Genomic DNA, 22,929 nt, shown 5'->3' with positions numbered 1-22,929 from the left:
GTGTAATGCACCTAGCCTGAGGGCCGAGGTTGCCAGGTTGTGTAAATAAATTAAAGCAACAAATTATGTTTAAAAGCTTCTCCCTCAGGCTAGGGAAAACTAAGATCCATTATTCATGGCCTTTACTGCTGGGAATCTAACGGCAGGTGTGTGTTCGTGTGTGTGCGTGTGTGTGTCAGTATTTTTTGTCAATTATTCAAAGATTAACCGCCCTTACCCCATCACATTATCTCGTTGATGAAATTGAATACCATTTACATTGTGATACAAGTGATGAAAACTACAACAACGGATGTTGAACCTCCGTTTCATGGTACTGAAATTGGAGACATTCTTGTACAAGAAACCTTTAAATGCTGACATAACAATTTCCATTTCCGTCAATAATCACCCTTCAGTCAATAGGTTAATAAGGCAAAATAGAAAATATTGCTTTATGATAAACATTTGATTGATTTAATCTTGAAAATTGCATCACTTTTCTCTAAAATCTTGATTCAACATTGCACAGTGCGAGTGTTTTGTTGGAATTCTGCGCAAAAATCATGTATTTGAGATCAGTAATTGGAGAGAAGTGCTACGCGGGAGAGCTGCAGTCTTTTCCAGGTCAGTTGAGTTATATTTCTGCCAGCATGTGCTGGCCAGTACAAGGATCTCCCCCAGCATGTTGTTAGTACATCTCCAACAGGAACCTTCTTCACACATGACCAACCGATCCTGGCCTCTCTCGTCTCTACTGTGAGTCTACTCTATACTCTACTCCAGTGGATCAAATACTGAAATAAAAATGCTGCTTTAAAACAAGAGCTCAGGTGCTTCAAACATTACTGCTACTTGCTTGTACATAATGCTACTGCTGCTATTAATAACAATTATTATATAAATATTTGTGTGTTTTGCTTAGCTTTAAAGGAATAGTTCTACATTTTGGGAATACATTTTTTGCTGAGAGTTGCATGAGAACGTCATCACCACTCTCAAAGACCAAAGTGCAGAAACAACATTTCAGGAAGCTACTGGGCCCGGCCAAGAAATAGTCCCGCACATAACCCTTCATAAAACCTCATTATGGATTTGACACTTCAGTTTTTTTCCTCCATTCCATTCCCCAAACTGCATCCCTTTGTTTAATTTTGTTTGTACAGTCAGACCACATCGTTTAATTAAAAATCATTCATCATTTTAGTTTTAATTCTGTGGTAAATCATCATCTGGATGCCGCTCGGTTCCCACACAAACCATTATCAGAGTGGAAGCGGTGCTTATTTACTCTTCATTTACTTAAACTGTGATGAGACGCTGAAAGTGTGTGTTGGAGAGGACGGAGTGTTTGCACTGACAGATCAAAGGCTCTTTTCATTAACATCTCCACAGAGAAAAATAAACTTGTGTAAATGATGTTATCTTCAAAGCTGAGCTGCCATGATTTTTTAAAAAAGAGGTTTTCAATCATGGTATCATACCGATCTGGCGGATTGCTCTGACTGTGTTAAGAAACACACTTTACTTTTATAATGTATTTTCTAAAATTTATTTTATTACCTTTTAAAGTCAGGTTATCATCATGACATGTTCAGGGATAAACTAATTTATATGACATATTCCCATGTTGCTAATCCGAGCCACATTTTACAGAATCAACTCCCTGAACAGTCATAGAGATTTTCTCCTCACTACAATGTGGTTAAAATCTATTCGAGCCATAACAAAGTTATGATTTCATTATGATGTCATTTTAATTTCATAATAATGTTATTACACTGCAGACACATTCCCACAATACTGACTGCAAGCCAACTCATTTTAATTAAAGCAACTAGTAATTAACATACCCTATTTACATTTTGTAAATTATACAGATGTTTCCATTTGAGGCTGCAGACGACAATGAGGATTATAACAAATGAAGAGATGAGAAGAGAAGCAGATGTATTTGCCAAGGAAATAATATGGATGAGAGTTTGTAGGGATGATATGAAGATGGTGTTTATTGAAATTAACTGTTACGAGGCTGTAATCATTCCTTCCTATTTAAATTTATGTGGTAATATGCCTGATCAAGTTTAAAGATCCCCTCCAGAGATATAAAAACACTCTGCTTTGAATAACAATTTGTGTCTGATGTAGTTTTTCTATAAAGAACAAAGTTCAATTACCTGGTTAGAAATTCTTAAAATGGCATCTACTCCTTTTACCTCATTAAAAATACAGAATCTATGAATATGCAAATGTTTGTATCATGTAAGTTTAACTGCTGGACAAAACATGTCTCTTACTTCCATTCTGAGTGTTGGAGACTTCATTTTTCTACATCACACTTGTCTTAAGTTGCATACTTTACCACGAATGGCTTCCAAACTAGTAGTGACGCCTTGGTGAGCACAGAAAAACTTTCAGCAGATGAAAGTGAAAACAGCCTTTTAGAGTAAAATTCTGCACATACATCATTCTGCACAGTGAAGATTAAACATCCAACTGAAGGAACAATAACCAAAACACATTTTTGATTGGAGATGAACTTTAATAAAAAGCTGTATGCAGTTTCGAAAACGTTGTACTGCACACAACACAATGCTAACCTTTTAGTGAAAGCACCAAAAATTCAACTCAAAACAACCCCACGATAAATATGGTATTCTCACACAGTACAAATACATCCAGGTAAAGTGGAAATCTAGCTTTGTGATAGACCAGCAACCAGTTTTGGATATCTCCCTGCTTTTATCCCTGTGCATGCTGGGATATCTCCAAAGCCTCTTAACTGTGAAGAGGAATAAGCAAATTGTTAATTTAAGGATATATTTCAACAGCCATAGTGAGTGTTTCAGCATGTTTCAGTGTTTCAGCAGACACTCCCCACCTCCCAACATGTAAGGTCTTTATAATATATATCATGCCTGTTAGGCTTTGACTTTGTTTGCATGTTGAAATGCGAAGGTTACACGAGGCTCTGTGTTTTGTTGATATAGCTTTCTGGTGATCTAACGCATGGTCTTACAGCCTGGTTTTCTTTATTCAGCCCTGTTTTCTTTCAACTATGTGTCACACTGTCACCCTTATCTCAAGAAGAGTTATGGATTTGCAGTTTGGGTTTTTTTTCTCTCTGTCTCCCGCCATCATCTACTTCTCATGTTCAAGCCATGTTTAGGCTCCTTGTTGGAGACACCCAATCTGATACTGGAGGGGCCCACTGTGGGCAACCTTATCTCCTCATTTTCTTCTTCCTGCTGTCTTAACTGTTCATCTTCCTGCTCAGAAGATTGTTGCTGGTACTTGCCTCATGTTGAGTTGGGGGCTTCTCAGTCATGGGTCATCTCCAATTCAGACCACCGGCCGTGTAAACAGACAGAAAGACTGGATAGAGAAAAAGGGAGAGAGGGAAATGGAAGGCAGTTTGCTTTTATTTGACTGCAACATTGGTTAGCAGTGTGCACTATAATTTTTTTACACAATGAACCTTTGTGGAAAGACCCACCATAATATTATTGTGATTTGTGGTAAAGTTTGAAGTTTATTGTGGTGTAGCAGTCAGCTTGTTAAAAGTATTACACTTTGTTGATTTGAGAGATGGGTAAATTCTTTCAAACAGGCTCAGCTGTGTGCTGTTGCATAATTAGTCTATTAAAAACTGTAATGATGTTGCAACTACAGGCCGAAAGGAAACTTAAGCCAAGCAGTTTTTTTTTTTTATATTAGCAGTTTTTATTCATCAAATTCCATTTAACAACAGACAGACAGAAAGAAACATTGCTGTGATATACTGTACATCCCCCTATCTTGTCTCTATATCCTCTCTTCAACTTCAGTCAGACTGACACCCTTTCCCTTTTGGTTTTGTCTTCCTCTCGTCGGCTCTTCATGCTTCTCCGTTCCTCTATTTTTTTCCACCCTCTTCTCCTTCAGAGCTCCTCAGAGTGTAAAGCTGAAGCAAAGAGGAGAAAAATAAGGTGCTCAATCAATCCCAGTAGTTTGATCGATCCCAAAACTTGCAGGAATGAAATATTATGGGATGAAAAATGGCACACATGCGGACTACTAATTGTTACCATTTCCTACAGAGACATGGCTCATTAGATGCAAAAATAATAAGTTCTAGACTCATATTTCCAAACCTAGCAAGCAATTAATATGAGGGTGCCTGCATAAAGGAATCATTTTCCCCTTATTCTTCTGTCTTGGTGCTGTTGCTTCAGCCTTGAACCTCCTCCGCTGTCTATGAGTTGTGTGTTGTTATGTTCATGATACTCTCTCACTGCATCTTGTAAGTGTTGTGGGAGTATTGTGAATAAGTTTTTATCACAGTTAATTATCAGTATTTTTAATGGGCCATTGGTTCTTATAATTGAATAAAGTAGATAAGATGGAAAGTTTATTTTATGCCTAATGTACTCCCACAGTTTAGTGTGTTAAAGGGGCGTCATAACTCTTGTTAGTGAGTGAGTGATTATGTTCTTTAACATGACAGCTCCATCATCATTATTATTTGCACCGTCTAGATTATAATGAACCCATTTGCACTAAAAATATCTGGTTTCAGTAAAAAGATGAGAAGAATCTGAGATGGGATACACAGATTGCTTTTCAATACAGAATTATGCACATTAATAATTCTTCTTTACTGAGACTACTATAACTACTTCACTACTATTAAAGTACTATATTATACATTCATAGGATACATTACGGGCTGTACTTTCCTGAAACGAAACGCAGGAGCAAAGAAATAGACCTGCACCCAAGAAAAATTGCATAAAGACGTGACGCGTTGCCCTGGCGCTGGCTTTGCAACAGCAGGAAAATGAAGCTCTAGATGGGGTATAGATCATTATTGACATAGAATACTACACATAATGTCTCTAGCCAGTACAACAGATCTTGTGAGAATGACACATTCCCATTATCATAGTCACAATGTTTGTCCTTAGATGGTTAATCAGTGTGAGTTGATGTTTTCTTACATGTGAAGGTTTCAGTTAGCTGGTGAATACCTTCCTCCTCATCGTCAGGAGCTACCAAACTGGCTGCAAACGTCCATAAGATCCCCATCCAATCGATGCTTTCCTGAGCTTTGACCTCACTAGGGACTCCAGCAGGGCTTGATTTTATAGGACGAACAGCACCTAAGCAGAATAGAATAAAGAAGAACAATAGAATAGACTACAGAAAAATGTAAAGCAAAGTAGGCTGCTGATTTATTGGTTACATTGATATTTACTATTTGCATCCCACTAAATCAAGTCATCTTTATATTTCAGGTATAGTTTAGGGAAATATACTTGTTCATTTTCTTGCTGAGAGTTATATAAGAAGATAGACACCACGGAAAATAGGAAGCTACCACCAGTAGCTGGTTAGCTTAGCTTAGAAAAAAGACTGGAAAGGGGGGGGGGGGACAGCTAGCCTAGCTCTGTCCAAAGGTAACAAAATTTGATTACCAGCACCTCTAAAGTTCACTATAACATGTTATATTTTTATTTTATTTTTTATTTTTTGTTTAATCCATACAAAAACTGAAGGGTACTCTCTAGTCTAAGAGCGGATTATTTTTTGGGCAGTGCTGGTTTCAACCTCACAATAAAACCCCTAGTGACTGCTTGTAGCTAAGTTACACTTCTGTTTTTGACATATAATGTTTTAACAAGTGAGATTTCAAAGTGTTCGTAGGTGGACTTTTTTTAACCTTCGGATAGAGCCCGGTTAGTGACTTCTCCCTGTTCACAGTTTTTATGCTACACTAAGCTAACCGTCTCCTGGTTGAAGTTTCATATACAGATATAATAACGTTCTTGTCATCTAACTCTCAAGAAAGAAATCAAATATGCGTATTTCCCAACATGGCAAACTATTCCATTAAAGAAGACCCTACAATACTTACAATATGTTTTACTCAACAAGTAAGTAACAAGTGTTGAGACTACTCCACACACCACACAATACAGTATCAATCTATACTGTATACTGTATATATACTGTATATATCCGAATATACAGTATGTGTTCATGTTATTTTCTTCACCCCATGCAACTGTTTGTGCTCACACAAAGTGTAATGGTTGATTATGTTTACTGTAAGTCTCAATTTTTCACATAGTGGCAGAGAAATCAATATTATATACAGTAATATTAGATATATTCAAATTCATTCCTAGTGTACGTGATATGTATAATGGTGTCGAAGTTTTTGCTTGCCTCTAGCCCTCAAACCTCTCTTAGCGATGGCAGGAGGAGGAGGGAGACCTGAGGGAGAGAGACACAGGAACAAGACATCAAGTCAGACAGCATGACGTGAAGAATACAGAGTAGAAAAAGAGAGAAGAACAAACAGAGAAGGGAATAAGACAAGTAAAAAAGAAGGAATCTATGGAGAGATAAAGTCAGAACATTGATCAAAGGCCTTCAACTCAGTGTATATTTTACATTTTCAATCATTCACAGCCACATATAGCATTAGATTTATTGCTTGCCTCCAGGGTGCGATTTGCTAGGGGGGATGGTGGGGATTTCCCCCCCTCTGGTCTATATATTCATGCCTCTGCTGAGTTATGAGGGGACAAAAATTTATCCCCCTCATAGTGATTTATGCTGCTTCACCCATAGACCATATAAAGTATCTAAAATAAAAATAGGATATTTAAAAAAGTCTAAGTAAAGCGACAACAGTCATTAGAGCAAACAACAGTAAAATCAGAAATGGACTCTCACTGTCAGCGCTTGTGTGACAATAGAGATGACACTGCATCTAGGCTACGTGATGATGCAGTAAACGGACCAAGGGTTGCCTCCTTCCCTGCTTGGAGATTTACACAGATGTGGGTAAAAGAGGGGACACACTGTGGATGACCCCTCTACAGGAAAGTATAAAAAGAAGACAAAAGTCTATCATCAAAGCAGACTGTTTCCTTTGTCTGACAAGCAGGCATGTACTGTAGCCTATTTATGATGATAGCATGTTGTGCTAGGATGAGTACTGTTAAAACGGGACACTTTCCAAAAATTTGCATTCTGGAAAAATTTGCTGAATCATTCCAATGCCAGGCGGGATGGTGGGGATAAAAATCTGATTACTTTTCAGCAATGCATAAGCATTGGTTTTGGGTTATTTTGTGTTTTCCTTGAAAAGATATTCATTGCAAAGCTTAACTGTCCAAATTTGCCAGGTGTCTCAAATTAATAATACTCACCCTAATGTTGTGATTATTTTCCATTCAATATTGAAGTTTGCTGCACGCTGCGCATAGAGCCGAATTAAACAGTGACTTGAAAGAATGACCTATTGGCACGTCTGGCTGAGTGGTGCCATTCACAGTACTGAGAGGAACGTTGGGGAATTTAATTCTGGCATGATCACGTATATGATCACATCTTCTATGTGTCCGGATGAGGAAAGGACAAGGCATGAACTTGACATCATATTGCTGAGAGTGACAATATCATGCTACTTGATGAATTAATTTTTTTTAAACGGATTAAAATATTACTGCAAATGCAGTGCTCAAGTTCAAGTTTCGTAATTGTTTTATTGAAGTTCATAATTATTTTATGTTAATGTAAGAGCTACAAGAAATAGCCTAATAGGCTCCATAGTCTATATAGGCCCACTGTGGTTCTGATTTTCATGAATAAAAACATTTCAAAAACACCCCCACCTCCCCTTCTTCTGTCTTTTTCACAAATCGCACCCTGCTTGCCTCTGTAATGTGGCAATCATGATGAAATAATAAAAAACATCACACAAAGAACACACTTCATCATACAGAACATGTTAGGACTTATCTTGATGCTTGATGCAAGACATGCTGAATGAGCAGGATACAATGGCAACACAAGCAGCTTTTCAGTCACATTTTTACTAGTATTTCCACCACTGACATTATCCCAAAGTGTTGTGTCTGTCACTAACTTTTGGTTTAAGTTGCAGTTGTGTCAAAATAGTAAGTCCAACACATTTACAAAAAAGACCATGAGTCCGCAAAACAAAAAGGAAATGTTCTTTTTGGCTGGTGGGGCATGTCGGAGGCTTGTTTGATTGACATTAGCCGGCAGGATACCAGTGCTACATTGTACCGAGACAAAGTAAACAAACTGCAGTGTGTCAGTAAAAGCAATCACCAAACCGACATATACAGTGACATTTGCAGGTACGTTTAAATTAAATTCAATTCAATTCAATTCAGTTTTATTTATAAAGTGCCAAATCACAACAAAAGTCATCTCAGGGCATTTTCCACATAGAGCAGGTCAAGACCATACTCTTTAATTCACAGATACCCAACAACTCCCCCATGAGCAAGCACTTGGCGACAGTGGCAAAGAAAAACTCCCCTTTAACGAGAAAAAATGTCAAACAGAACCTAGGTTGGCAGCCATCTGCCTTGACTTTGTACATGCAGTTAAATGTACAGCAGTTGAGCAGCTAATTGGCTATCTAGCCTGCTAACTGACATTAGCAGTGCTAATGCTAATTTCACTAATATACCCGGTTTTGTTGGTTGAAACGGGAACTTTTGAGCCAACCACCTAAACTCGCCTCCTCCTAACATGGAAGTGAGCTTACATAGATGTCATCTGAACTACATCACTTTCCCTATGATACATATTGTAGAAATGTTGATATGCTACGTATTAAACATATTGAAACGTAGAGGTTCAACATATCCGTGGTTTGCAGAAATGTATAATGCCAACATTTTGTTCTGGCGGCTGGGCTAAGACTTTAGCAAGAAAGTTAATGTGGGTTATTATTCAGAGTCTGTGGCTCTTGTGTTGTGTAGCAGGATGCTATCAGGCTCAGTGTGACTGTCTGCTCCCTCTGCCTATAATCTAATACCTTATTCAAAATTTAATTCGCTGTATTGAAATAAGGACTCCAGCTTTGTAAGCAGTATTTAATCTAAATAATGTAAAACTAGGGGGCACAATCATGAAATTAAAGAATTTAAGATCTAAGTTTCTCCCTTTTTGACTTTTTTTCTCAAGGGAGAACACAAGTGATTTACAGAGCAGATATACTGTACTGTAGTAGACAAAAAAAGGCAATTTCATTTCAGTTGGACTTTAAAGCAAACCAAAAGATATTTTCATTATTTTCAGTTTTACTTTTGTACATTGACCCCTCTGTGCCATCGACAGTAAATTAGCCCAAAGCGGCTGCTCTCAGTCTCTATAAAACACATTTTTTCTCATTTGCTTTAAAGTCTGGCTGCATGTCACAGCTTTTCGAACAATTTAGTGGAAACTAATTGCTGCTGCGACACTTTCATGTTGTACTGAACTTCTTTGCTGAAGTGTTTTAATTTTGTATTAAGCTGAAACACTGTGCACACTTTATGACTTGCAGCTGAGGGGCTGTGCTACCCAAATGTTTAGCTGCTCCTCTGTATCTATAACAAGCGAGATAATAATTTCACTTTGATGTAAGCTTCTCTGGCCGTGAAAATAATGACTCTTTCTTTCAGGCTGCTAGAAGTGTTAAAACAAACTGTGATCATATAGCCGCTGCTGCAGTGCAGGTGTTTTGCATTTGTCTCTCAGAGGGACATGTGAATAGCTACTCTATTATGATAACTGTGGGCTCTAAAGTGCTAAATGCACTGTTTAGAATTCCTCTCTGGATCTCTTTAATTTTCCCCCTCCCAGGTGGAAGAAGCTTTCTGCCTGTTTGTTGCCCAGTGTGGAGGAGTCGTATAATGGATCCTCATAAACAGCTGATTAATGCGCTGACATTTCTTTGATTGGCATGTCCAGACACAGTGCCAGCGACACCAGGAATAGAAGACTAGCATTTTCCCTTCCCTAACTCCCCGTCATCCTTTTATTGCTTGTTACTTATTAATCTGGTCTCTCCTCCACCTCACCTTTCTATCTGTCTGTCTTCCATTCTTCAGTCATGCCATGCCTCTTTTCTTCTCTTGCCTTTCTTTAAATCTCTTTTCTGTCTCAGTCTTACTTTAATGTTCATATCTCGTGTCTCTTCTCGGCTACCTTTGTTTTTGAGTTTTGTGTGTAGTTTAACAGCCACATCAAAATGATACAATACAAAGAAATGAGATGAAAAGTACAAATTGTGCAGTAGAAATACAAAAAAAGGAAAGGTAAGAGACTCTGAAAACACTCTTAGAAGAAAGAACATAAAGTAGCTGGAAGAAAACATCTGAGTTTAATCTTTCTCTCTTTCTTTCTTTCTTTCCCTCCTTACCACCCGTCTGAAACCAAAGTAAACCCTGAATGGTCCTCTAGTAACATTTCCATCTGTCTCAATCTAAGTGGTAATAATCACATACATTACTGTAAGAATTACTCAATTTGTGCCTCCGCCTTGCTGTCAGAGACAGAAAGAACAAGGATTTGATGAGGTGACTGATTAAACTCTCACTGTTTGCGGCGCCGCTTCTTTGTCTCTCCTCCACCTTCTCCCTTTCTCTGACACCTTTGTATTTTGTCCTTCCTGCTGTTTTCTATACTCTCTTCCTTTATCTCCTTTGAATTACTTTATTTTTCTATACAGTATATCTTTGCAAGTGTGTGTGCTCCTGTCGCCTTATATATTGGTATCCCTTTGTACTTTCTCTGACTATTCTCTTTCACACACACACACACACACACATCTCTATCTCTAGCTCTTTCGTGACAGGGAGAATTGCATTTCTTCTTTATTGTCCAAAAATGTCTCCTTGCTGTTTCATTTACACACACTGGCCTTTATTGAAATGTCATGGTGGGAGAAAAGCTTTGTGATTAAAAATGCAGCCTAGCATTTTGTCATTGTCAACTTGCAAATATTTGCTTCTGAAAATGGAGGATAACTACATCGTACCGGGAGACACTTGCTTTTCATGTGCGCTTCCTCCTCAGCTCAGGACTATCATCGCACTGGGAGTAAATGTTTCCTTCACTTAGAGAAAAGATTTGATACTTTTATAAACAATTTTATATACGAAATTTATGCAAATAAATCTCATTCAGGGACTCTGTATTCCATTTTCTCTGTTTAGGTTTTCTTCATGTTCGCCACATCAACTTGAACAATGTCAGTGGTCATAAAAAAAAATCTTCAGAACTGGACAGATGATTTAAACAATCCCAACATGCTTACAGATTGACTGTTGTCATGAGGCAAAGAGGCTGCACAGCTGTATGTAGATTTTAAGCTTTTGTTTCACACTTCTACTTGAGTCATTGAGGACTGTTTTAGGGTGCAGAGCAAACACAGACGCACATGCAATTCCACACTAGTTATGCGAGCTCACATATTGTTGAGTTGAGTTGACAGATGGGTGACAAGTTAGAGGAAAAACCTGAATGTTGAACCGTAACAAATGCAGATGCTTCCGTACTTTGCATGATAAGAATGAATGAGTGGTATGAAAATGATGTGGATCGTATGCTATGGCCTTCACAGTCACCAAACATCAACCCTTTTTTAACACCTGGGAGTTTTTGGTCCAGTTTTTGGACAGTGCTCTCCACCAAAACACCAAATGACAAGTAGCACTGAAGCCAGCTGTTCTGTGTTGTTTTACCTTTAATTTGTCTGATTTGTAGCTGAGTGGCTGGATAAACACAGACTGTTTGCAGACCATGACAAGCTTACATTGTAAACTTAGTATAATTTGAATATGAAATTCTATTGAAGAGTGATTCATTTAACAGATGCTTTCAGCAGGAAACATTAACACAACAGGTAAATCAACATTTGAATTATTTAAAAGTGTCAATTCACCCAAACCACAAAATCCTCAAAACTCAGATTTTCTCACTTTCCCTTTGTGAAATCCATGGAGACAGTTTTGGTTTCACATGCTGCCAACCAATGGAGGGTAAAAGGATCGTCCTTTTGGTGCTTAAAGCATCACACAAATACACTCAACAGTATGACCTGTTTACTTAGGATAACCCAGGAACTATTTTCTACTCAAGGTGCAAAAGAGAGAACATTTTTCACAGTGAGTGGATGCGTGACAGCATCTGGTGAAGGTCTTGTTAGTGTAACTCCTTAACGACAAGCACAGTAAAAACTGCAGGTCTGGAGAAAAATAACTGTTTATTCTTAAAAGACAAACTCTGAAAGTTCAGAAAAGTCAATCACAGCTGTCGATCAACAATAATTTCCAAAATGGCCACCAGCACACTTATTGGAGGGTCCAAATTTAGCAATTGAGGCCATAAGGACTTGCCGAAAAAAAGTGTCGACTTAGTATTTCTAGAGAGAAGTTGCTTTTTGAATGGGAGTCAATTTGGACCAGATTTTTTTGGAGCCAGCATCTAGCGGCTGTTGATGGTGTTGCACTTTAAGGTACTTCGGCATTATTCAAGCTCAAGCTGTGGTAGTTAGCATTAAGGTTTAGTGGTGAATATCTGAAAACCTCAGCAAATCAAACCAAAACCATCTGCAAGACTATTTTAGATACCACTGGGGAAAAGCGCAAGTTTTCCTTGAATAATTTGGGTGAAATGATCATTTAAGGCAGCTGCTCTGCCCTGTGTGATTTGAAACTTTTAAGAACTGTGCATTTTCTGAATAATCATCAGAAAGAATCAATATTTTGTTTCATGTAGTTCATTTTCAGTCAACACGGAAGTTGCATTTACTAAATTAACCAGTTGTTATTACTAGAAGTTGCTTCACAACAACCTGTACAGCTGCGTCAATCCATGCTTGTCTCCATTTTGTAGCAATTTTTGTTTTTCACAGAAAGATGACGTCTCCTTGGGGGTTGGCCAGTAATGCAACTTGTTTACAAGTTTAAACCTATAAGAATAGTGCAGCACCAGTCTTGTGTATTGAAATACTGGACAAGAATTATGTATATCTTCATTTTCTCTGCAACTCTTTAGTACAAACACGCAAGGCAATCAAACTGTTAGTGGTTTCGTTGCTGTTGTGGGTTTTTTACCAGATGATAAACACACGGGGTCGTCACAGTATGATGTGTACTCTTTCGATGGGATGGCAGGTGATTGACAGCATGAGGATGGATGGAGGTGAAGGAAGGAGGAGAGTGGGGAGAGGAGTTAAAGATGAGTGTGTGGGTGTGTGAGACAGGACTATCCTTACACTGTAGGATAGTCCAAATGCATGGCGATATGTGGTAGTAGTTGTGGTGGGAGTGATAAAGAGCAGATATGAGGAGAATTGATAGAAAGGTCATTATTACAGTGCATTAACTTTGCTCTGGAACACACTTTGTTACAAAATCAAAGTGATTGATTTCCTGTTGTGTGGTTGGAAGATTAGTGGCAGTTTGACCTTAGTGTGCCAGGTCTATTTAGATTACTACAGTGCATGCTAACGCTTCACCGTCATACATATACATATGGGGTAAAACTTTATTTTATTGTGCCATTATTTATTAATTATTTTCCATAATTTCCAAGAGGTTGTCTAGAAAGAGCGACGTAATCTTTTCCTAAATACAGGAAAATAAATGTGTTACTATTATTCTCCATGTTGACTGTGGTAATGCTTTATTTAACAGGTCCTTTAATTTTCTGCTAATTTCCTGAATATTTTCTGTACAATTTGCAGGTAATTAACAGTCAGGACATTTTAGGGTGGAAAGCAAAACAGAAAATGTGTTTTCCCCACTTGTTCATTTGAGTTCACAGTTGTTCATTTGCAAAAATTCTTAACAATTCTTTAACAGAGAAAAAAAAACTTTTCAGTGTGTGGTTTTGTGAGTCAGACGACATATTGGCAACTCTATAATGAGTGAAGGATGTCTCCCATTACATAACCCTGTCAAAAAAACACCCTAAGAATGAACAGTTACACAGCAGCTACGTTTAAGAAAGTATTGGGAAATAATTTTTTTCCATTTTTCTTACAATTTCTACTAAATTGCACCACCCTTTCTGTAAAATGTCCTAAAAACGTCTATAGACAAATTTCACACTTTTGCATGTTCAACTACACTAGCTGAATGAAAAGACTCTATGTCGCACTTGCAATTTACTGAAATGAATTACATAAAAGTATACCAATTGAAGACAGTTTCTGTTTGTGTGTACCAAACAATAGTTGTTTTTTTTTTCTGAGAAACATCTTGGAAATAATTAGGAAATCACTTGGAATATACAAACCCGTAACGTAAATCTACCAATTAGGGATAGTGAAAGGTACCTGTTAATTGGCGCTGTATCAAAAGATGCACAGTAGCAGTGGAAATAATTGGAGCTTAGGTGAAACTGCAACCTATAATCCTTTCACACAATTTCGCACATGTCAAACTGTAAATAATGCTGATTTTCACATGAACAATTATTCTATGGGTCTATCGTTACATGAGCATGTTAACATGTACGCTAATATATTGATTCTACCACGATTAAAGCAATACATTAAATCTCACTACAATTCTTTAGCTTGGGTAATTAAAGTAAATAATAAATGGAGCATAATTCGGATAATACAGCTGTATTCTTGCTCAGTCGTTTGATTTCTGGGGTAGAAATCAACCCAGATGCTTCTACAAAAATAATAAGCTGAGTGTGGTGCAGTTTCTTATGATCTCAAGATATAAATTAATGGGTTTGTAGAGACTTGATCATGGTGCCAGCGAGCAGAAAGTGAAAATGTTTGAAGAAGAGATCTTGACTTTACTTTAATCAATCAGCAGCATAGTTGCGATCTCAGGAAAATTCATTTTCTGTTATCTCATGACAATGAAGTAATTAAAATGTGATCACAGGGAACAAAATTTGATCACTCAAGACAATTAAGTCATGAGCTGGAGATAATTGGATTAAAAATATATGAAGACACACAACTGCTCTCAGTGTTTGTGTCTCGGTGTCATAACAGGGAACATGTAGGATTTTATAGAAGTCTGTGTACTGCAGAAATAATATTACTTTAGTTTAACAAGTGTTTTAATCAAAATGGAAACTGATTATCCCCTGTGACTGTGTTATTAGTATGCATGTTAACATCAGGAATGCCCTTTCAATCAATTCTCATTCTATGAGTGTATGGATCAGACATTTAAGTGAAAATGAGGAGGAGTGGATAGATCTCAGTATGTACACAGCTGTATTACTACACTGGTACATAAACTGTCAAATAGTGGACTAATGTTAGAGCTTAAGTGAACATGTAGGTGGGAGAGAATGAATAATCTCCGCTTCTAAAACCAGTGTGTCATTTTCAATACATCTGTCAAGTGAAGGGAAACACACATTGTGTTATTTTAAACTGTGTAAAAGCGACACACGTATTGAGGCGTTATGCTGTTATCAACATGTGTTGAAAAGGAAAAAAATGAGACTGTGTGAGTCCCCAAACTTGACACATTGGACGTTGTTGAAAATGATGACCTTGATGAGAGCACGTCCACTTTTGAAGTCTGCTTCAAAAATGTCTGAGAGGGTGTTGAAAAATGCTCGGATGAAATATGGATGTGTGAAAGAAATGTGAAAAATGGGTAATGCACAAATGGAAGGAAAGTGTCACAAGGTATCATGAAACATAACAATCACATTATGATGGAATTATTATGATTGTCAAATTAAAAATGATAATGCAGCTTTACTTAAAATAAAAAAATGAATCTATTAAAAGATTAAAATGGTAAAACAATGATTCTTATTACCTGTCAGAGTCTTATAGTCAAGCAGATCAAAGAGAACGATGGCCACGGCTGACCATGTGATGATCAGAGCCACAACCAGCAGCCAGGCCATCGGTGAACTAAAGGTCAAAATGACATCATCCAAAAATGTCCTCTGATGTGGCCGAGATGGAGGGGCCGCCTCCCCATTGCTGGTCTGACTGCTCATTGGTGAAAAGAGCTGGGGGAGCAGGAAGAAAGAGATAGAGGTTTGAGTTGAAATATGAAAACAGAATTACAAAAAAAAAAGAAAAAAAGGTAAGACAGCGAGGAACAGTTAAAAGCTATCTCAACAGTTAACAGAGTGCGATAACAACGGCCACATAGGTCGATTGTACCTGCACTCCAGAATGACTCATAGGAGCGTTTTCTAATATGCCGCCTCTATCGCCTATATCGTAATAAATAATTAAGTTTTACAGTGTGACAGCGCTTTGGTTAAGGTCTGGTTAGGTTTAGACACAAAAGCCAATTGATTAGGGTTAGGGAACAATCATGGTTTGGGTTAAAACGATCACTTTAAACATGGTGTGGGTTAAAGTTACTACTTCCTTAAAGTTACACAACATTCGTCACCATAGCAACAGTAAACAACACAATATCTGAAGTTATGTTTTTTAAAAAACTGTCCCGACTCACTGTTGGAAACAGGGAACAAACAGTGGTCTTCCGCAGCTAACTTTTAACCTCTACTTTTTGCCATTTATCTATCTAGCCATCCACCCAACCCACCACCTCCTAATATGTAAATTTGTCACTTTAGATTGACGTCATCTGAACTTTGTCACTTCCCCGGGTCATAATTACTACAGTCGCTAGATGGCATCCATCAAGCAAATGTAACTATAGGTTGTTTTTTCTGGCTGAATTTTCTACCTATACTGACATTTTTCTTGTGAGGATGGGCTGATCATTTTGTAATCCTGCTGTTTCAATCACCATGTTTAAAGGAGCATCCCAGCAAATGAGTACTATGCTTCACTTCTATAACATTTGGACTGACAAGAGAAAGATTTAACAAAAAAAAAAAAGTTTGGTAAAAATAAGGGATCCTACATTTCCCATAGTGCAACTTGCAACAATTTTGCATTAAACAGTCTCTGCCTGGTAAATGCCCACTTCATTTAAATTTCATGTCCCCATTCTGTTAGGTTTTATGTTACCCAGTAAATTCACAGTGAAAAAAAAACTCTTCAAGGCCAGTCCAGGCTGAGATAACTCTGATGTCATCATCAGGGTGATTTTCTAAAACTTGACAAAGCTCTTTCAGAGCCACAGAAGACAGAATACGACTGTGTCCACAGTCTCCCTTCATAATTAGTCTCTGTACCAAACTTCTGAACCACAGATCTATCTTTCATTCATCCTCAATGAAGCTCCCAGAGAGCAGTGACAGTGTATTCTTTATGTTTTATACAATTTGCTTATGGAGAAAAAAAACATTCACAGTCACATATTCAAGCCCCATCACTTTTTGCAGGCTTTATTGTGTTGTAGATTTCATTTCAAAGTGATAAAACTGCCATTTTTGCTCATCAATCTGAACTCACAAGCCCATAATAAGAACATTTTTTGCAAATGTATCAAAAACTGAAATCTCTCATTTATAAAACTGTTCAGACCTTTTCTGTGGCGCTCCAAATGTTTAATACCTTTTCAAAAAAATCTAAAAACATGCTTTCACTTTGTCATTATGGGATTATAAAATTGCTTAAAATATGCAGATCCATTTAAAAATCAAATCTACAACACAATAAAGTGTATAAAAAGTGAATCTTTCTGAATCCACTCTAACAGCCATCATGATTTCAGTGATTTTTGACTTTTTTTTAATAACATAGGTAAAATTCATCCCTGAACAAAACAAACAAACAAAAATGGGCACCAGCTGTACAAGCATAAAAAAGTATATTGTATATTCTGGGCGACTTTAAGAAAAGCCATAAAATTTCAGGATCAATGCAGTTTGTTGTTGGTTTTGAAGCAATGCTTAATAGCAACAAGTTTTGGGTGATACTGTAGATTTCTGGACACACAGAAAGACAATCAGCATGAAAACAAAACAAATTCTTGCATTTATGATACCAAATCCTCATGCGCACAGCGGCTGTTTGTTCACATGGACACGAATGAATCACTCGAGCATGTGTCTTTTTGGGAGGATGAGAATGACAGATATGAGGAAGAGAGATGAGTGGGAGGGGAAGGAGTGGGAGAGAGAGAGCAACGAGAGACAGAGAGAGAGACAGACAGAGATTACCCGAGGTGATGAGGAGATTAAATTCCATTTCACTTTGAAAAATCTGTTCGACAAGACAAATTACTTCTCTAAAGAAAGTTTTCATCATTGTATGGCAGTGGGGGCCGTGTGTCATAGCATGATTGTGTGCCTGCGTTGGGTTGTTTGTGTTCATTATGTGGTTTGCTGCAGTGAACGCCTGAGATGATTTGTTTTTCCTTGTTTCTGTGCCTGCCTCGCACACAGCTTACCCACAAATGCAAAGTGATAGTTACACTGTTGTGGAGATTTGAATTAAAACAGGGCTGACTCATTTGGAGGAAATATGCCCTTCTCAAGGTTATTAATGAGGCCCTGAAGAATGCTGATCCACATGAGCCTTTTATGCTCCGCGCCACACCAGCTGAAGCATTTAGCACCATTCATTACGACGGTCTCGTTGACAGAATTAGGTGGAGGTTTGGACTCTCATTTTGGTTTTCATCTTAACTGTCAATTAAAAGAATGTAGATTGGTGACAATGTCGCCCCCCCACACGCCTGTGTCCTAATTATAAGATGCAGTATGCTACTGCTTGTGAGTAAAACCCAATCACATGAATAAATTGGCCATATTATAGCCAGACAAAAGTATGTGTTTGAATGCCTTCTTCAGGGTATCAATGATGTTCAACAATAAAGAAGCAGCTGATATTCAGGAATGGATGCATCTGGATGCATTTCTGACAGAATTCAAAGGAGACGTAATATGCTTTTTTGTGATTTTTTTTTGTCATTTATATACTGTTCTAATGTTGGATGTCTATGTTAAACATGGTCAAAGTGCCAAAACAGGAGGTGAACGTATGAGGAAAATGCTCCCTGAAAGTCAAAATCCGTCCGTGTAGTCTTTGTTGCTGAGGTTGTTTCACGGCTTCACCGTTCACGTTCATATTTCGGATCACATTTCAGCTCAAGTATGTATCTGAGAAGTTCATTTAATTTCGAGTATAGAACGAGAAAAAGAAGTGAAATCCCTCTAGAGGCTGAACTAAGGGGCTGCATAAAGGGCCAGTATAAGATAAATAAGGAGTTTTTTGAATTGTAAATCATGCAAAGATATTCCAGTAGAGCCCCAGAATATAAATATAGACCTGGAAATGTGCATGATATGTCCTCTAACTGCTACAGTATTAGTGCTGTATAGCGGAGTAAAAATGAATGAAGATTGAGTGTGAACCAGTTCATCCATCTATCTATCTATCTATCTATCTATCTATCTATCTTACAAAACATTAATGTCATCCAGAAACGTTGTATAATGTGAAGAATTGATGTGTTTTGATTCACTAGCTGGTCTCACACTGACCTTTCTATTGCTGCATTCAGATAACAAACTGCAAAATCAATTTAACATAATTCTTACCCCCCCTCCCCCCACTCACACATACAATCGAATGGGAATTTGTGTGTGTGTGTCTGATCCAAGAAGGCTAACCATTGATCTAGTGAACAACGGCTGGCATGCGTGTCATTTCATTTCAGTTTCAGGTAGAGCTGAGAGGGCTTGCATTTGTGTGTGTGCGTGTGTGATATAAAAGCTGACCATTGATCTTGTGAAGCCCTGGCAACGGCTGGTCAGGCCAGCGTATTGATCCACAGCAGGTAAAACGATGTTGCAATGACAGACAGTTGGAGCACAGACTCGAAATGTTCTATAGTGGACAGAACAGAAAAGCTGTACTGATGTGCAATCATCCACTTCATCCTTCTCTGAACCATGTAATTACAGCATAGTTTTTAAAACAGCCTATGTTTTATATATTTCTGTTCAAGTGTCAGTCACAGTGTGCAAACACTTTTCCCTTACAACATATGTTCCCACCTGTTGTTACCATCAAGGGCTGAGCTGATCTTCACAAACACAACGACGGCAACTGCTGCTGCTGCCTCCTCCACACCAAAGGAATGAACAGAATTAGAACGACGTGGGTGCAGGCTACTAACCAGCATTTGAGGGCAAATGAAAGGTGACAAAGGCATGGTCCAGAGTGTGAGTCATTAAATGCAACTCATTTGTTATAAATACAGCAACTTTATGACAAATAGACAGGTCACTGCTTAAAAAGTCATATCATTACTTCATAGCAACAACTTAGAGTGAACAAAACACGCTGCATGTTGAACACACACAAGCACAAACCATTGGTTTTCTGTTAACAGCACAAGCTGATCAAAGAATTCACTCAGTTTGTTTTTAGATTTGTGAAATAAGCTTCTTGGACAGATACAAAAGCAGCAATTTGAGGGGCCACGAGCGCCATATTTCATTCTGGCCCTCTCACATATGTACATTTTCCTTTCACATACATATATTTTCTCTCCCATGCATGCAAATTGTTCCCCTCAGTCATGTTTTATAAAATCAACTGTAAAAATAGTAGCTGATCATTTTAAAAAATACTCAAATTTTAGGCATAATTATCTGATCATAATTGTATTTGTCTGATTTTAGAAAAAAAGGACTCGCATGGTTGAGATGGTGGTGGTAATTCTGTGTATTTGATGTTACATGAAAGTGAAATGATGTGCAGTTTTATTGCTGCCTGAGGCAATACAGCAACAGGTTAGTCTGGAATTTTAGTCATAAAGGATACAAAAAAAAAAAAAAAAGACTGTGAAGTTTTACCACTTCAAACAAAACTAAAACAGTTCATCCTTACGTGGGTGAGGGATTTTTTCTCAGTGAAAAACATAAACCTTTAGCTCCACAAAAGAACAATTTAATCTGCATAGTTTTGGGTGAGACCATTTTGCTAAGCTTGTTGTATTTCTATTTATGGGGAGTCATGTCAACAGAAAAAAACAAAACAAAAAAAAGAATCAAAGACATTTAAAGTGTCACTCAGTTTACTGCAAGAAAGTTGGGAACGTTTCAGATTTTGATAGAAATGAAGGTGACTTCTATGATGTGTACTATGGCAGATATCAAAACCCAAGAGAGGAAATACTGAAATATCACTGTAACATGAGCTCATAGCTCACACTGGAGCTTTTAGCACCAATGGTCGTTTACATACCTTGGTTAATCTGGCAAAACATAGTTAATTAAATTACCTTAAACATCGTCTATTTGCAATTTTCCACCAAGTTGTGCTGTACACCCTGACTGTCAGCTAAATTCTAATGAGCATTTTAAATGGCATTGAGAAACACTAACTGTGGGGAATGTGTATAAACCTGCAGCAACCAGGAACATCAGTAGCAGATCATTATTATAAAGTTCAGCCAGAGTGAAATGGATTTTTACAGTACCTTGGACTTTGAGTTTGCTGGGTGTCTACTGATAACCTTCAGTCCTTCAAAGGCTCGGGAAATGCAGTGTTACCATAGAAACAAGCGTGTAACTCCTTCGTTAAATCCTTTTCGGCCTCAGTTGATTGTGAGAGAAGACGATGGAGGCAACACTCAAATCTGGCAGCAAAGAGCGAGCCTCAATTGTGTTAAGCTGGATCACACCGGGTCTAAAAATACACTAAAACCTTCCCCACAGGAGAAAATGAAAAGAAATCCAGTGAACAATTCTTTGGTTTTTACTGTTCTTGATCATTTCAAAGTTGTCCTTGTAGGTTTTGGTTTGTGTCCAAAAAATTCTTGAGTCAAAGTTTCTGAGATTTGGTTTCTAGCTGGTTAAATGCTGGAGAGAGTGAGACGGAAAGGGTCACCCATACAGTCACCCTGCCCCCTCTCAGCGTCCAAAATAGAGAGATAAAGAAGGGGAGGCAGGGAGGGAAGGAGGGAGGGGAGGATTGGAAGGGAAGGACTGAAAAGGAAAAAGCAGTGTGTAGCAGAGAAACATTAAGGGATGGAGAGGAGAAAAAGAAAGGAAGTGAGGAGATAAAGGGTTAAAAGTCTATGTGTCTTGGAAGACCTTATCAATCATTTTATAATGATGGGAGGCCCATTATTTTAATCCTGCACTCATCTATATTGACCTATTCACTGTAAAAATATCAAGACACTTCCCTTAAACCTGTAAGATGAATTAAGTAGTGCTATCACTAATTTTCTTTTAATTATCATCTTTTATAATGTGATTAGATAATAAAAGACTATGGGGGATGTCCTCCAAAAACAACAGAACCAGTTTTAACAAGACTTTGTCAAGAGACCCAACATTTTCACTTTGTGCCCTTGGCTAGAAAAATAAATTACTTGGAACTTTAAACTTCTAAAATCTTCCAACCATCTTTGCGGTTCCTCCAGGGGAAAACATTTCCTCTGAAGTGCCCCGCCTCGTCAAACAGAGGTCAACGTTAACAGTAAATAAGTGAATAAATATCTAGTAGAGCCCCATGTGAGTTTTAAGCCCTGTCAGAGCCTGTTTTTGAGGCCCAGTTTAAACGAGGGTGTGTGTCTGTGTGCGAGAGAGCAGTGGGAAGGAGTAACCTGACCCCCAGTCTTGCCCTGGGAGCCTGCAGTGCACAGGCTATAATTAGAGATACAGACAGCAGCTGGTGTTAACATTGGACTGGATTGCTTTATATGTAGGGCGCACAGAGGGGGCTGAGGGCTGGGGGACACAATGCACGCACACACACACACACACACACACACACACACACACACACACACACACACACACACACACACACACACACACACATACACACACACACACACACGCACCACATACACACAAAACGTCACGTCCTATGGGGACCATGTATACAAGAAACAGGGACTGTACAAAAATTATTGGAGTGTGGTAGGGAGGTAAACTTTATGTTTAACTTTTTATTATTATTATTATTATAAACCTCCCAAGAATTATCTATTTTTCTTTGGCCTCTCCCCTTAACTTACAACTGCAACTGCAACACCTTCCCCTACAATATCTCAAATGAATATACTGAATTGGTAAAGCTTGTTTCACCATCAATAACTCAAAAAGGCATATCATGAAGACAATATAGCCTAGTTTACACCTTAATATGTTGCAGATGTAATCAATATTGTCGTATAAACAATGGATCACATACCTACTTCTATGTTAAAGGCGTCGCTCTTAGTGATGAACCCACAAAGAATTATCTCAGCCTGCAGT

General features: G+C 38.0%; 1 protein-coding gene across 4 annotated transcripts; it reads right to left on the bottom strand.

Moving 5' to 3' along the window:
• Window positions 1–3,677: 3,677 nt before the first annotated feature.
• On the bottom strand, window positions 3,678–21,584 carry LOC122965588 (triadin-like). Of its 4 annotated transcripts, XM_044329739.1 has the most exons (7): window positions 21,138–21,584; window positions 19,708–19,775; window positions 15,588–15,786; window positions 12,894–12,935; window positions 6,190–6,237; window positions 4,959–5,120; window positions 3,886–3,922 (listed from the first exon to the last, which is right to left on the bottom strand). In XM_044329739.1, exons 3-7 carry the CDS (start codon window positions 15,772–15,774, stop codon window positions 3,900–3,902), a joined length of 462 nt encoding a protein of 153 aa, XP_044185674.1. In that variant the 5' UTR covers window positions 15,775–15,786; window positions 19,708–19,775; window positions 21,138–21,584; the 3' UTR covers window positions 3,886–3,899. The 4 variants fall into 4 exon arrangements, with proteins under 4 accessions (XP_044185675.1, XP_044185674.1, XP_044185672.1 ...); XM_044329740.1 differs by lacking the exon at window positions 19,708–19,775 and having other exon boundaries at window positions 3,678–3,922; window positions 4,989–5,120; window positions 21,138–21,583; XM_044329737.1 differs by lacking the exon at window positions 19,708–19,775 and having other exon boundaries at window positions 21,138–21,582.
• Between the last annotated feature and the right edge of the window lie 1,345 nt (window positions 21,585–22,929).

Source organism: Thunnus albacares, chromosome 16 (assembly GCF_914725855.1).
Source record: "Thunnus albacares chromosome 16, fThuAlb1.1, whole genome shotgun sequence".
NCBI classification, from domain to species: Eukaryota; Metazoa; Chordata; class Actinopteri; order Scombriformes; family Scombridae; genus Thunnus; species Thunnus albacares.
This window is presented reverse-complemented; position numbering and strand designations above follow the sequence as displayed.